The sequence below is a fragment of the Excalfactoria chinensis genome, chromosome 1 (assembly GCF_039878825.1).
Source record: "Excalfactoria chinensis isolate bCotChi1 chromosome 1, bCotChi1.hap2, whole genome shotgun sequence".
NCBI classification, from domain to species: Eukaryota; Metazoa; Chordata; class Aves; order Galliformes; family Phasianidae; genus Excalfactoria; species Excalfactoria chinensis.
In genome coordinates, this window is record NC_092825.1 from 57,531,671 (window position 1) to 57,547,411 (window position 15,741).

Consider the following 15,741-nt stretch of genomic DNA (forward strand, 5'->3'; position numbering starts at 1 on the left):
AGAATCACTGGAGAATTCATAGTTTAGCTTTTATTTGTTACTTTGTTAGTTTGGGCACATCAGTTGATCTAGTTTTCTGTGATTTAAAGGCATATCCTTGTTAGGGACCATCAGTTATCCTGTCCTGCAAAAAGCACAGCTGTAAGTAACTGTTTTTTGTTTGGTTTGTTGGATTTTTTTATTATTTTATTAATAGTTCTTCTTTGTTAGTGTGACTTGAACAGTTTTGTGTATCTATTTTTGTATATCTGATGGATAAAGAAAGAAAACATTCATTACTTCAGACTCCAAAGCATGAAAGAATAGACAAATTCACCCTTTTACACAGAGCATTTTTTTGTGTACCAGAGAATGCTGTTGAAATGGGAGGGTGCTTCAGTTATAGGCATTATAGCTGTCATTTTTCTCATCATGGTCAGTAGTGTTACTGAAACGTAAATGCCTGCCTTGCTTATGCAAATGCTTGTGCCGCTTTGGTAAGTATCTTCCATGTGCTGGCTCTGAATTATTTAGCTGTCTCTTGTGTACAGTTTGGTCACAACAGAAAGTCACTTAGTCCCCTCTCCAGCCGCTTGGAGCCTTTGCTGGAGTTTTTCGCCTCCAGAAGTAAACAGAAGTCTAAGAATAGCTCACACTTCTTTGTAGTATATTTTCATGGTTGGCTGTCTAAACAGCCAGGCTGTCTAGACAGCTGACGACACTCAAAGCTCCTACGGTCAAATGCAGCCACGTAGGCTGCTCTTGGGGATGTTACCTCGTTGATGTCTGCATCTGTGGGCGCCAGTAGAGCTTCTCATTCAGAACGGCTGAGCTCTCTCTGAAGCTCCCTGTGCTCCAAATGTATGCTAATAAGGTGTTAAATAGTACACATGTTTAAAACATAGCAGGAATTTTTGCTTATTGCAGTTATTTCAGAATCTGCTTTTTTAGGTGCTCTTCAGAATTTTCCTTACGGTGTTATTTGTACTGTGCTCAGTCTCAAACTTTGAGAAAAGCTTGGAGGCCTAATGCTTTTCCTCTATGAGAAAATAATGAGGAACATAAACTAAAATCAGTTTTAGTTAATTCCTTAAGAATTGAAATAAGTTAATAAATAAATTTATACACAGTTCTACTGCTATCAATGAAACACAGATGTTGTACAAAGCTGGATCATAAGTTTACATGTGCTTGCATAAGAGAAACAAAAAATACCAACCTTGATATAGGGAATGTTCTACCAGGAGGCTCCTTCAGAGGACCATTAGGAAGGGTTTCCCTGGATTAGCAGGTGGTTCTTTTCTCCTAGCTTCCCTTCATAATGCATCTACCATTTTTTGTGGCTGGGTGTCCATCCTCCTATGAAATATTTTAAATGTATCTTTACGTATCTGAACTATTTTCTAAACCACTGGTCCAGATGTGATTGTAATAGGGAGCAGAGTAGTATCTGATGGTTCTAAATAACTGTTTGCTCTGTAATCACAGCAGCTCAGTCCTTCTAGGGTCAAGAGTAAGAAGTGGGAGTATTCAATGACCTTCTAACTGCTGTTAGACAGGTGAGGCAGAAATGCTGGTAATGCTTTCAGAAAGGTTCCTAAATACTGGGGATCCCCTTGGGGATGTCTTTTTGCATAAATTGATTTAGAAGAATATTTTGCTACAAGTGTTTGGAAGATTGGTACCCTAGATGCCACATGTCATTCTCCAGCATACAATATATGTTTGCTGATGCGAGATGAATATGTCAGTAGCAACAACTGAAGGAAAACTCCGTACCCAGTTTAATCTTGTGCCCATGAATTGTTTTCTACAGATGGTTAGCATGTAGTAATGTGTCTGTTCCTTGAGACATATGCATATGCATAATAGGAGTTTAGCACTTGGTCTTCTTGATCTGTGAAAAGATATATTCAGAATGTTTTGGTAGATTGAATTGTGCAACTGCAGAAAACAAACCCTATGTATTTTCTGTCCTAATAATGATGTCTTTTGTTAGTACGCCATATAGCAAAACACTGTGTAAGATGAGAAGGCTCCAAGGTGACCTGATGGCCACCTTTCAGTATTTAAACAGAAGCTACAGGAAAGAAAGGGACAGACTCATTAGCAAGATCTGTGGTTATAGAGCAAGGAGAAATTGTTTCATACTTAAAGAGAGGAGATTTAGCTTGGATAGAAGGAAGAAGTATTTTACAATCAGGGTGGTGAGGCACTGGAATAGGTTGCCCAGAGAGATGGTGGATGCCCCCATCCCTGGAGACATGCAGGGTCAGACTGGATGGGGCTCTGAGCAACCTGATGTCCCTGTGGGTGTCCCTGTTCATTGCAGAGACCTTTAAGGGTCCCTTCAAACTCCAAGGATTCTATGAAAAATAACAGTGGAGAATGTGTTGGTAGCAAGGGAAATAGTTAGGAGAATACTACTTCACAAATTCACGAGAGCCTTTTTTTGTTTATATCTGTAGTAATGTTTTTTTGTTTGTTATGTTTTGAACTTTTACCCTTTTATATTGTTATTACATCAGCACTTTCTCCTAAATATCAAATGTAATTGTTTCCTTCAGTCACACAGTGCCTGCCATAATCAGAAATCAGGAATATTCTTTGATTGATTGATTGATTTTCTTGGTGACTATTTTGTCTTACTCTGAGTTCTTTTCCAGTTGCTGAAAATGTTGCTGGTCCTTTATTATACTTGATGATTATGGTTGCATTACGTGATGTTTCCATGTAGGATTACAGGAATGACGCTCTTACCTGTTTTCTTTGTTTTGAGAACATTTTAAAGTTTTGTGCACTTCTAAGAGCATTTGGATGAAACTGATCACCGTTTTCTCAAAATATACTGTTCTTCTTTAAGATTGAAAATCTTCAAGAGCAGCTAAGAGACAAGGAAAAGCAAATGAGCAGTTTAAAGGATCGAGTGAAATCCTTGCAGGCTGACACCACCAATACTGACACTGCCTTGACCACTCTGGAAGAAGCACTTGCAGAAAAAGTGAGTATGGCAAGCCACAGTCTCTTAGTGCTGAAGGTCCTTCTGCTCACAACCTCTCTACAGTCAGCTTTTCTGTGTGCTGATTGGACTCTGCATAAAAGAAATCCTTAATGCAGCATCAGGTCCTTTGTCTGTAAGAGGCATCAGTGTGATGCTGCTGCTGAGAGGCATCTCTCACAAGAGGGCACTGTAGGATATTCTGAGCACAACCTGCGCTGCCGTACTGTGTGGTATTGCACAGCATGGGCAAAATGCTCCGGAAAGGCTGGAGGGGGAGCTGAGCAATGAGCCAGTTCTCCATAGCCATTAGATACTTACCATCATCTTGTGTGAAACAAAACTGTGTTCTTTGTCTTATCTCAGTCTGTATGGGTGCTGCTTGTGCTGTCATTTATTTGCATGGTACATCTTTGGTACTGTTGTAGATGTCTGCATTTCAGTCTCACTTTATTTGCATCTTTATCATTCTTAATGCATTTTGTTTTCTGCTTGCGCAGTTCTCAGGAGATAGCTGACTGAGGGAGCAGCCTTTTTAGGATTGTTATATTTTTTCTTGATTCTTAGAGAACCAGGGTTATGGTGCCGTTAGTCTGTCAGATTCTATCAATGTAATGCTGTGGTAAAGCTTTGCTGAGGTTTGGGAGTTCACTGCACACCTTCAGCTTTCTGAATAAGGAAGGCTCCACTGATATTTGGTGTACTAAATGGTTGTTTAATTGCCTGCCTCATATTGATTGTGGTCTCATAAATGCACTACCCCCTTCTTCTCTAAAAGGCCTATATGCTTCAAAATAATAAGATTTAAATATGTAAGGAAGTAATATATAATGTATCTTCTGGGTTAATTCTGGTTATCAGAACCAGATAAATTTTGTACTGTGAACTTTCAATGGTAAAGAAAGCCTGATATTTCTTAGCAATGAATGCACAGATTTTTCAAGTCACGTGTTTTCCTTCTTGAGGATCTCTTATACAGCAGTAAGGAGAAGAAAATGTCAATATCCAACAAATACCAGTGGGTAAGAAATGTTGAATTTCATTAGAAGTTGAAAGAATATGAGGGATTGTCCTCACAGAATACTTTCCTTTGTCAGGAAAGGACCATTGAGCGCCTAAAGGAGCAACGGGACAGAGATGAACGAGAAAAACAGGAAGAGATTGACACCTACAAAAAAGACATTAAGGACCTGAAAGAGAAAGTTGGCATTTTACAAGGAGATCTCACAGAGAAAGAGGTTGACCAGCAAAATAAATCTGTTGTATTACAGTTGGTTGTTGTATATATTATATTTTAGATGAAGAGAACACTTCCTTATCTAGTAAAATACATTGTTTGAGAATTTCTCAAAGCATAAATATTTCAGAACCATCTTTTTCATGGATAGCACAGTCCCATTATTAGCAGCAGTTAAGCATGTTGTCAGTGGTGAGTTTACTGGAGCTATACTTATAGAAGGTGAGAACGAGCTTGTTCATGTCTAAATATAGGAAGGGCATAACAGGTAGATTGAAGCTGCACGTTGGTCAATGAATGCATACAGACAGTGGAGAGTGTTCATGTGTTTGTGTAAACAATATAAGTTATTCATTTTTACTATCAATAGTCCATTTTTAGTAATTAAGTTGGTTGTTTATAAAGAAACAACTGGCTAGAGAAGTCAATCTTGTTGTATCAGAGAAATACTCAAGTTCTGTGTTTCTCTCTTGGAATTCTAACATTCATTTCTTCTTCAGTCTTCTTTCACAACTCAATCAAATCAAAAGGATAAAAAGAAGGTAGCTAGGAAGTGTGAAGATTTTTGTGCACATAAAAGTAAAAAACAGAAAAAAGAAAACAAACAAACAACAAAAACAGTTCAGAAAATAAGAAGTTGAGATGTCTTTTGGTGCAAATCAGTTTCACGCCCTAACAGCTATGTGGAAAAAAAACTTTCTGCAGTCTCTGTTTTACATACCGTGACCAAATCTGCTAAACGTGTATGATTTTTAAAGGTGGTTTTACTTAAAAACAAGTTTTTTTCTTACACATGGCTATCACTGAAGAACTAGTTATAGTTTGCAGGATGTTCTGTCTTTAAAAATAACTTCGAAATGGGTTTAGACAAGATTTTATTTTGAGATCCTGAATTAAATCAAGCTGTCTTAAGCCAGCTCTATGAACATCCAGTAAGTGTTCTAACAAAATATGTTATTCTAAGTTGGGTCCTCAACATCATGTTAAGGGATAAGAGGAAAATGATGGCCAAAAAACAAACAAACAAACAAAAACCCTACCAAAACCTAGCTATTGCACATGTGGAGTATTTATTTGTTAGTTATTTTACATCTTTTATTTTAGTCATCCTTACTGGATCTGAAGGAGCATGCTTCATCCTTAGCTTCATCAGGACTGAAGAAAGATTCAAGGCTCAAGACACTGGAAATTGCATTGGAACAGAAAAAGGAAGAGTGTTTGAAAATGGAAACTCAATTGAAGAAGGTAATCTTACTTCATATTTATATATGCAAGGTAAACATCCAGCACTACATGGATTGGATACATTTACACAGAAAAACTTGGGTTTGTGGATTACTTTTCAGTAAGTACTCTGAAACTGTGTCCGTACAAACAATATTACAAGCCAAGCCTATCAGAAAGTAACCTTCAGACACTGGTGCTAATTTTGAACTTCATTTGCATGCAATGACAATGCTATTGACTATGTATATTTTAGCAGGTGCAAGAAATCAGAAAGTTAGTCTGCTTCAATACAGTCTCCACTAGTAATTATCCTATTAAACAGGTGTAATAACTAGAATTTTAGCAGCTTTTGCTGTTAAAAATTACAGTTTTGCACGTAAATTATCAGTGTATGTTGGTGATAATGTGATAATTGCAGGTGCATGACTGGCATGTGGGAATGTGTAATAACAAATGAGTATGTCACCAGTGAAGTGTCTGATCCCTTATTTTAATCTCACTGTGAGTCACAGATAGTGGGTTTGTAGGAGTGTGTAGTTTAGCAGAGTGGGACATTTACAAGCAAGCCAATTTACTTGAATGTTATCTTGCAAGCTTTCTGTAGCTCAGATTTGAGTAGCCCATATATTGCACCTTTAGAGGAGTATTGATTTAACTTGAAAGAGCACAAAGCACATTAACTGAAATATTGATAATACTTGGACTTATAAAATTAGAATAAGACAACATATAGCATTTTAAAGAAATTTAAGTCTTGGGTCATATCTATTTCTTTACGTCTAGCCAGGAAATTGAGGTGTGTCTGTGCTCTCTCTGGTCTGGAACTCTGTCCTCATTCCTCGGATGAATATGAACTTAAGTATAGAGGCAGCAGTTAAGTGCTGCTTAGCAATTCTGTTGAGTAGATTTTAATGCACTTGAGAATTCTACGGATATGCATATCTACATCTATAGTTTCCCTGTTTAATTCTGCTGCACAAATTAAACTGTTCTGTTGTTCAGTAAATCAAGAATGAATAGTTGTGCACATTTGATCAATCTCTCAGGTTATTTTCAATGTGAGTGAATTAGTATCTAATAAGTCCTGAAGGACACTTTCCTTTGAATTGCCATTTCACCCATTGTCAGTTTCTTAATAGTAATGAGTTGAGTAATATATTGTAGCAAAGATTTACTGGAGGTTGCTGTAGCAGCTGGATAATAGTAATAATTTGTAGATATGCACATGTAGTTATAATTACTTATAATTGTATATACGTAGTATTAACTGAGAGAGTATGTAGCAAATGAAATTAAGGAAAAATAGTTGTGGAAATTCAGTTATTTAGGGAATGTGGTTTTATATTGCATGTTTGTGAATGTACTGCTTTTTATGGCTTTTTCCAGAAATCACTTTTTTTTTACTATATGCACTAAGCATCTCAGTAGCATAAGCTGGTGAGGAGCATGATCAAAATCTGTTGAAGCACTGCTAGATAGAAGAATATGAGCTTAATTTACACTGCAATGACAGCTCTTCGTTGTAATTTCTTTAGGTCTACCTCTGCTCATTTCATTTTGGAGGAGTTTGTGTTTAATAACTGGTATCTAGGAACTTTACTTAAGGACACTGTGCCAGTTCGTGAAAACATACCTTTTTATGATCTATTCCTTTTGTTTCAGGAAGTAATTAGGAGGATGAAATACTCTCCTGTGATCCTTTTCCAGAGGCTTAAAATATAAAAATGATTCTTAACTGGGCTGGGCAGCTATGGTACAAACAATTGCACTCTTTATTTGTTTCTGAGAAAAATAACAACTACCTATTCACTATATTGTAAACACAAATAGCTTCTCATCTTACATCCTACAGAAAGATACCTAATCTCATTCATTCAGAATTGTTTCAGTTCTACAAGCTAAGAAAATTCATAACCTACCATTACCTATGTTCATGCCAAATCTCTACCATTAGTACTCTGGACACTCTCCTCTGCTTCAGGCATTGCTGCCTGCTGGGACATTAGGCAATTATTTCCTATGCAGAGAGCCTGAAGTACTTTCTGAAGTCTTTCAGAGACAAAATCCCTCATGAAAAATATTCCATTGTGTTGAGCTTCTGCATCTTTCTCATTCAAAAAAACACAGATTTGCATGAAAGATTTTTTGGTGATAGCAAGTCAGGCCAGTCTGGCTTTTTAGAAAGAAATTACAGCCATAGGATCTTGTGTGCTTTCATGTAATTAACTGTCACTCACTTTCCTCATGTTGTACGAAACATCCCACTTCTACCATTGACCGTCCCTGCTTTCTTAAACCAAGTCACAATTTCTCTTTGTTACAGAAGAAAATATAGTTAACAACAACTTGGATATATTTTATAGTTATGAATAAGCTTAGGTATTTCTTTAATAACCTTTTCCCATCTGTTTTTAATTTGCCAATTTATTTTATTTTTTATTTTGTCATTTGCAGAGAAGTAGAAAAATATTTTTTACAGCATTTCTCTCCTTAAATGTGTTGCAGCTAACTGGTCAGGCAGTTTGGCATTTGCAAGATGGGTTACTTGTCATCCTTGAAACAATTATATGATGGATAATCCAGCTCCAATTTAAAGCTTTTAAAAACCCAGTTTTACACATCTGCATTGCTAACCATTGCAAATAACTGTCATAATTACCCTTAAAACTAATGGCTACATAATGGCAGTTGGTTTGAAAATGAGTTTAAAATGACCTGAAGAATTTTGGTACGTTAAGTTTAATTATATTATCTTAGTGGGTTCTTTTAGTACGTAATATGTGAATGAGGTATTCCCTTTTGTAGCTCTTAACAGCAAATAGCAAGAAGCTTTTCCTTCTAGGTTCTTTCCCTTATGGTTTGAGTGCCTAACTTTACACATTGATCTTGTTCCTTTTGCTTCTTTTTTATATTGGGCAATTTATTTACTTTCAGTTAAATTTTATCCTTAGAAGTTCAGAAGTGGTGGCCCTGGAGCCCTGTTAAACCATTAGATAATTAAATAATAAGGATCCTTGGAAAAGAAACTCTTGCTAATCTGTAAAGAGTGAGTCTTGAAGAAATCGTGAGCAGTGCAAGCTTCCACTTCTGTAAAAGGCATTTGGCATTACACTGAAGTGAAACATCATTAACCAAGTAATGTGTAGGGGTGCTGAAAAGTTGCTCTTTTTTTTTTTTTCTTTCCATGTCGGCAGAATTTGTTTTCTGATTGTGTCCATCCAGTTCTCGTTGTTACTGTTCTTTTGCCTACTAATGACTATTTTTTTGGTAGCTAATAGATCTTCAGTGTTTTTTGCATTTCTGGGTTGCACCAGGGAATCGGTGTTTAGTTTTTTAATAATACTATGTTTATGGAAATCTGTGTGCTAAATGTTCTAATGATTCTACTGCCCCTGCTTCTCTGCACAGCTGTCACCCTACCACGAGGACATACGGAATATGAAAGAAAGTCGTAACTCACTGTTGTGTATATACGGCCTGGTGTCATGCCTTAAATAGTCTCCTTTTATGCTGAAGTAGAGTTGTTAGAGGGAAATCACACACAGGTGTTCTCTCCAAGCATTTCTCCGTAAGATGTTTTTTATGCGAGTGCAGTGGTAGAACTTTTCAAGTGAAAAAGTTTCCTTCTAGTTATTTTAAGGACAGCCCCATCCTACCCTTTTGTGTCTGATCTTTCTCAGGCAGCGTGCTTTGTTTCATTTTGGTTTTCTAATGCGGAAGAGACCTACTAGCATTAGAATCTGTTCCAGCAAAGATGAGCAGGTCATTGTCTGTTCCAACTTCCCTTTAGTGTAGTTCTGGAGACTTTACATAAAAGAAATTTTAACAGTGATTCCTTGCCAGGAAAATATCTCTAGATTCATTGGGCTCACATACAAGGGTTTTTTGTTGGTTTTGTTTAGTTGTTTAGGTGTTTTTTTTCTGCTGTGGTCTTTTACTTTCAAATTAAAGAGGATAATATATTTTAGAAGACAGGAAAAGATACCTGAATGAAGTGTTGATCCAATGTGCATGTTTTCAAAGGTTTGGCTTGGTTAGTCTTATACAGGCTCTTATGTTCTTTTATTTTGTGAATAAGGATTCCCTGTCACAACTGGAAGTATTACTGGTACATTAGTAGATAGGCTAGAAGTGATAAAACTTTATTCACATGTTCACAGTTGGTTATGAATTTTTATATTTTTTTCTTTAAGGGTGTTAAATGCGTTTTCAGTGTAGCAACCTTGAATGAAAAAGGCTACCAGGGAAATAGGGTTCTCTATTAAAAACAAAAGTAAAAACCCAGCAATTGGTTTTGGTGTTCAAGTAGTGTCAGTTGCTGAAGTATTTTCCCAGACTATTTAGTGGTCTTGTGATTGACACAAGTGAAACTCTAGAAATTAATGTCCTGCCTGCTGTAAAACTGTCACCTAAACTCGGACACAGGGCTACAATAAGTATTTGAGGATTCAGTGAAACTGTTACGGTAAGAAATTAAGACCAAGTTTAGAACTTGTACAGTGGTAACTTTCAACATTTCTCTTGTTTTGGAAGCTGCTCAGTAATGCATGCTAACTCACACATTGAGATTGTCTTCCTATTAAATACAAGATGTAGCTATTTTAAAAATTCTTTTCTTGTTGCAACTTTTCTTTCTTCTCTCACACTCCTGTTTCCTATTCCCAATTCTCCCCATCTTCTCCTATCCTCTTTCCCCATTTAGCACCCTGAAGTTTTATTGAGTCATCCATCCAAGCCAGTAAGTTCCCTGGCAAAATTAGAGGCCATTGACAACCTCGTATAATTTTCTTATGTTGCATGTGTATTCACCTGTGCTTTATGTTTGAGCTAACACAAAGCATGGTGAATTACTTTAGTGTAGTGTGTGTGAATACCAAGTGCAGTGGTGCATCTGACTAGTGCTAGTTATGTTCAAAAAAAGCCTTCTTAGATGCTTTTACTTTTTGTCTGTGTTAGTAACTTCACTTTTGTTTGGACAGCTTAGTGTTGTGCCAGTGTTTTTGTTTCCCTTGGCTGCTTTTCTTTCATTTCCATTGTCAGCGCATTTTTTAGACCAAGGACATTGTAGAATTTCCATGCAAATCAAGCTTTTTGTGTGAAAGTATTCTGTAACACCATGTAGAGCAGCACATTAGAAATAATAAATAAATACAAGATTGCCCAAAAACTTGTCTAGCTGTTAATAAGCTGACAGGTACTGTGTCAGTTTAATTTTGGAACATTTTGACCAACCTGCTGTTTGACATCAAAGAGCACTCCTTTCAAGGAGTGTTTGTATATTAATATCTTGGCACTGTAAATTATATAATCCAAGGTGGGTTTAATCAGAGCCTTCTTTTGTGACTGCATGCATTAAAAAATTGTGTTACAAAACTTTCAGGAATTTGATATCTGTGCTACATTTGACAATGTTCAGGGTAAATGTAGCTGTCTGTCCTTACTACAGTTGTCTGAACATTGGAAAATTCCTGGTGCTTTTCATTTTTTTGTGACGTTCTGTGTTAAAAATTGTTATATGAGAGTGGTTTCTACAATGCCTTTATCTTACTAGATTTAGAAAAAGCATTCTCTGTGTGACAGGGTGAAGTATTTTGTTATTGCTCTCAAAAACAATAACAAAGAGTCAATCAGGGCATAAAAACTACTATACTGCACTTTGTTAGGTTTGTGGGGTTTTTTGCATGTAAAAAAGTCATAGATATGTACTGTATGGTATTTGGTACACGAAGTTTAGAAAAAGAGGAATAACTTTTTCTTTAAAGACATAAGGTTAGTGTGTAGGGCATTTGAGTGATTACATTATTTAATATTTTACGGCAGAGAATATTTTTTCCCCAAATGGTTGTGTGTTCACGTATGTAAAGCAGATGGCAGGACTTTGGTGGTAAATTCATCCATTTCTCCTCTTTCAAGTAGTACGCTGGCCTCTTCTCCTAGAGATCGGTGCCATCTATTACTCAGATCACTTAATGGACCATTTTCAATATATTCTGTTATTAATTTTATGATGGTTTTTAAAAGCTTTCTAGTTTTGCAAGATCTTTTAGTTGAAAATTTTTTATGTTGTTTGATCTGCTTGAATTTCATTTTTGCATCGTTAAAGAAGCTCTCAGCTGTAACAGTTCAGCGTTTGCAAGAACAAAATATGAAAATATATTGATTTTATTTTTTTTTAATCTTTCTTTATTGGACTAGAATTTTTTTAATGGAAAGATGTGATTCTCCCCCCTCCCTACAGCTAACAGTTAATTTCCTCGCCTATTTGCACATGCTCAGTAGCAATATGAACTTAGAAATATAGCTTACAAATGTTCTCTATGCACTGATCATACCCCAGTCTGGAGAGGGAGGAAGAACTTACTGTTTTCCCTCTGTTGTAACAGTACCTTCAAGGTATGGTCTAATGGAGAGGCAGAAACCTCTTCAAGAAATGCTTTATTATTAGTTCCAAGACACAGGACAACAGGTGTTGGTGGATTGAACCAATTCTGTGAATAAAAAAGTTCCCAAACCTGAAAAAAAGTGGGAGGAGGTGGAGGATGAAGACATCTGGTTGATAGTTGAATCTGCCTGTAAGAGGAGTGGAATTTAAACCTGGCTAAATAATGTTAACAAAAGTTAGGGGAAAGGAATTATGCTTCCTGAGGATTGTGCTTGATGCAAATATGAAGGAGGATTTGTGTTCAGAAGAGCATATTCTCTGTGAAATCTTTATTGACACAAAACGTTTTGTGTGTACTTATTGCTCTGAAGTCAGAAAATGTAAAATACGGGAACAGAGAATGTGTTTAATTCCCCTCTATGATATAGTCAATAAAGAGGCTAAGGTACAAGTGCTGCATTACCTTAAGAGAATTTGCAGAGGCTGTGTGGTGATCCTTAAAGTTCATGACTTATTCGTGGTTCATCATAATGTTAACATCATCTCATGTAATTGGAAGCTGGGGGGTGAAAGTTCCAGCTGGAATTTCCTTGTGTTTCAGCTTGAGGAGGCGTGCATAAGGGTGTTGAAGCGTGCTTGCAGAGACAACCATAATCTGGGCATTTTCTTTCTGCTTTTGCTTTTTGTGGTGGTGGAATTTCCAAACCGCAAATTATTAATGTTTAGTAACAGCTATGGGAACTTTTATCTTTCTGATCTTTTCAGAGAGATACAAAAGCAATATGTCTTCAGAAAGAGAGGAGTTCATGTAGTCATTAATTATTTTGTGTAATCGGTTCTCCTGAGAGATGTTCCTCTCATTTAGAATTTCAGCCTTCTTCATTAAAAGTTTCCAACCAAATACTTGCTTTTTCAGTGTCAGAAATTTACAGTCCCATTACCAAAGATCATACATTTTCTGGAAGGGATTTTTACAGATTCTGTTAATAATAAGCTAACAAACAGCTCCTTGTGACAGACTCAAGTTCTTCTGGTACAAAGTATATCAGAGAGCTCACCAAGCCTTTAATTTCTAGCACGTCCCTTCAAAAACTATCATGATACCTGACAGTTTAGAGCATTGGACATGTTTTTTGAGCACTGGAGCTGAAGGAGGAGTAAGTCTGCTTGTTTTCAAAACAGATAATTTTGTTGGAGTTAATATGAGCACAAGAGAAGGCAGTACAAATGTTTTATCATTGGAAATGCTGCCTCCCTCCCAGGAAAAAATAAAGTAGTTGTATGTGTTTGTCTTTTGCAATAAATTGTAATGATATATTTTTGAATTTGTACGTGCATTTATTGTTTTTAGGAGATGTGAGTTAGACTCAGAGGTAGTAGTGTGGATTAAAAAGCAATCTCGTATTCTCGGGAACTTCTACTTTGTGTCCAAAGGTACTTGGCAGCATTTGAATGTGAAACGTTAAACTGAATTTACTGTCTAAAATTCATAGGTAAAAGTAGAAAGTGTTTGCTGTGAATTATTTGCTGTTCGATTTAGTTAGCCTTTTAGGAATATTGGTTTAGAATCTTAGTCATAATGTTTGGAATTTTTATTTACATTTTACAACTTTTAAATTAGATCTGAGCTGTTGTTTTCTTCTCTGCCTCTGACATACTTTAAGCTGCGTAAGATCACCTTGCCTCTTTGTTAAGAGATTTTTGGCATGAGAAATACTAGCTTACAAAATTCTTTTTCAATGTGTTTGGCCTTCCTCTCCATCTGTAAATAGTGCTTATTTCTGTGCAACGTTGTTCATCTTTGCTAGAGTTGTAGAAGTTGGCTTTGTCAGCTGATTTTCTGTGGAAGCAATAGAAGCTATAGTACATTTATTTGTGGAACAATTGCTCTTTCTTTTATTCTGTAGGTACCTGAAGTGCTCACCCCATCACTTACCACATTCCAGATGGGAAATGATGGCCAGGAGCAGAAAAGCAGAAAGCTGTTAAACCTACTCTTAGTTTATAGTCACTCTTAAGAACTTTGAGAGCAAATCCAGTGTTAAACTTAACTATTCTCAGTCCTGAACTGCACTGAATTTGAAGAGATGAAAACTGCTCAGATGAGTTAATCAAAACATAGTTTAAGAAGGTGCCACTTTCTGGCTGAAGTGTGATCGTGGGTTTCTCAGTGCAGAATAAATGAGAAAGTTGAAAACACTCTTGAACGTAGCTTGAATTCATCTATTTGACTCCATACTGAAGTAGAGGTGAGGAGGAAATGACAAGATCATTAGAACTAGTAACAGTTAAGAGGCTTAACAGAGCATGTAAAATCACCGGTAATCAGTAAGCTCACTGGCCTGTATAGACACATCCCAACTGCTACATACATCACCTGTCAGAGGTGGAAATGCAATGTTCCCTTCACCCTAAGCAAGTTGCTTTTTTTCAATTTATTTAATTTTTTATCATACGTTTATACCTTTTTTTATATGTTCATTCTGATTTCAAAATGGCTTCTTTTGGAATTTTTCTACCTGTGGTGGGCAGGGAAAGTTTTATGAGGAGGTTTTTCTTTTTGTTTTGCTTTTTTTTTATATACTATGAATATAAGAATTTGTTATTTGTGTTCAACCTTTTTTTTTTTTTTTCTTCCCAATTTTCTCTCTCTTTTTTTTTTTTTTTTTTTTTTTTTTTTTTTTTAAATATACTGCTGAATTATTTTGCACAATGTTACATTGGGAAGGTTGCCAGTATCATCTGTTCCAGATCTTGATGTGAGTTTGTGGGAAACCTCTAAATGCATTGGTTTTCTCTCCCATACAATAAATGAATCCTGTAGGATTTTAGATATGATCATGTAACACGTATTTTGTACATAACCTACAAACTAGTCCAAAGTCCCTCAGTCAATAACTCAGGAAGTGGTCTCCAGTTTACACCATATCATGTAACATTCTCTTTGTGTTAGGTGAAAGTATCCATAATTATGTGCATTATATACAAATAACACGTGTTACATGTCTTAAGCAATAATTTATGTTGTGTAAGTAGCTCTTTCATTCTATAAGAACCAGGCTCACTGAGTTGTTGGCTAATTTTCTTAAAAAATAAAATTGATTTCTTCTTCTCAGTAGTGTCTCTTGGGTTATTGTGGAGATGCTTTTATTAGCACAGAGTAATATAAATCAGAAGTGTTCTGGCTGTAGAATTACATTAGGTCTTGTAACTTACTTGGAATTAGAGAACTCACTAATCCAGGCTAACAGTTTAGCTTTGCTTTTGTATTAGAGATGAAGTTTCTTGACTATCTGATTATATGTTTTGGATGACATTGAAGGGCCCGGAGGAGTACTTGTTAAAACAAACAATTTCAGATGTTGGAAACATACCCAAATCTAGTACAAAAGAATTCAGACCGTGTCTGGTTTAAAAACAGACTCTATACATAGTGTCTCTTAGGAGAAAACAGATACCTCCAATTGATTTAGAAATGCCCCTGAAAAATAGTATTTCCAGTTCCTGCAAAACAACAGGTGGGAGGGAAGGATGGAGTTTACATTTGAAATTTAGATATAGCTGAAAAGGAAATAGAATAAAATATTTCAGATTTCTTACAGTCTGGAAATTCTGATAAGGCATTTCAGGAGCAACCAGTGTTGCTCTTTCAAAAGCAAAATACATTCCCTGATGCCTATGACTGCTCAGTGAAACTGATGCACTTGTCTGTCTCATGGCTAGAAGTTCCTCCCAACATCTACACTGTGTTGGCAACATGTTATTTAGGCTAATGCTTTCCTTTTAAACCCTTGAATTAGGCTCTCTAGTTCAAAGTGTTTATTTGGCATGTGAAGCCATAGGTGATCCTAACACCAAAAGGTTTCATGAAGTTCTCCAGCTCAGGGGTGTAGCTGGAGCTGGGTAAGTAGCTCAGAA

General features: G+C 36.3%; 1 protein-coding gene across 13 annotated transcripts in view; it reads left to right on the top strand.

Moving 5' to 3' along the window:
• Positions 1-15,741, top strand: part of ERC1 (ELKS/RAB6-interacting/CAST family member 1) — a 281,305-nt gene that overhangs the window by 100,923 nt on the left and 164,641 nt on the right. For all 13 annotated transcript variants that reach the window (XR_011902606.1, XR_011902608.1, XR_011902609.1 and 10 more), the window contains 3 exons: positions 2,843-2,980; positions 4,075-4,215; positions 5,319-5,459. Coding sequence is in view for 8 of the 13 variants with exons in the window: in XM_072326455.1 (XP_072182556.1) it covers positions 2,843-2,980; positions 4,075-4,215; positions 5,319-5,459 (420 nt within the window). In the remaining 5 variants the exon portion in view is untranslated. The remainder of the gene's footprint in view (positions 1-2,842; positions 2,981-4,074; positions 4,216-5,318; positions 5,460-15,741) is intronic.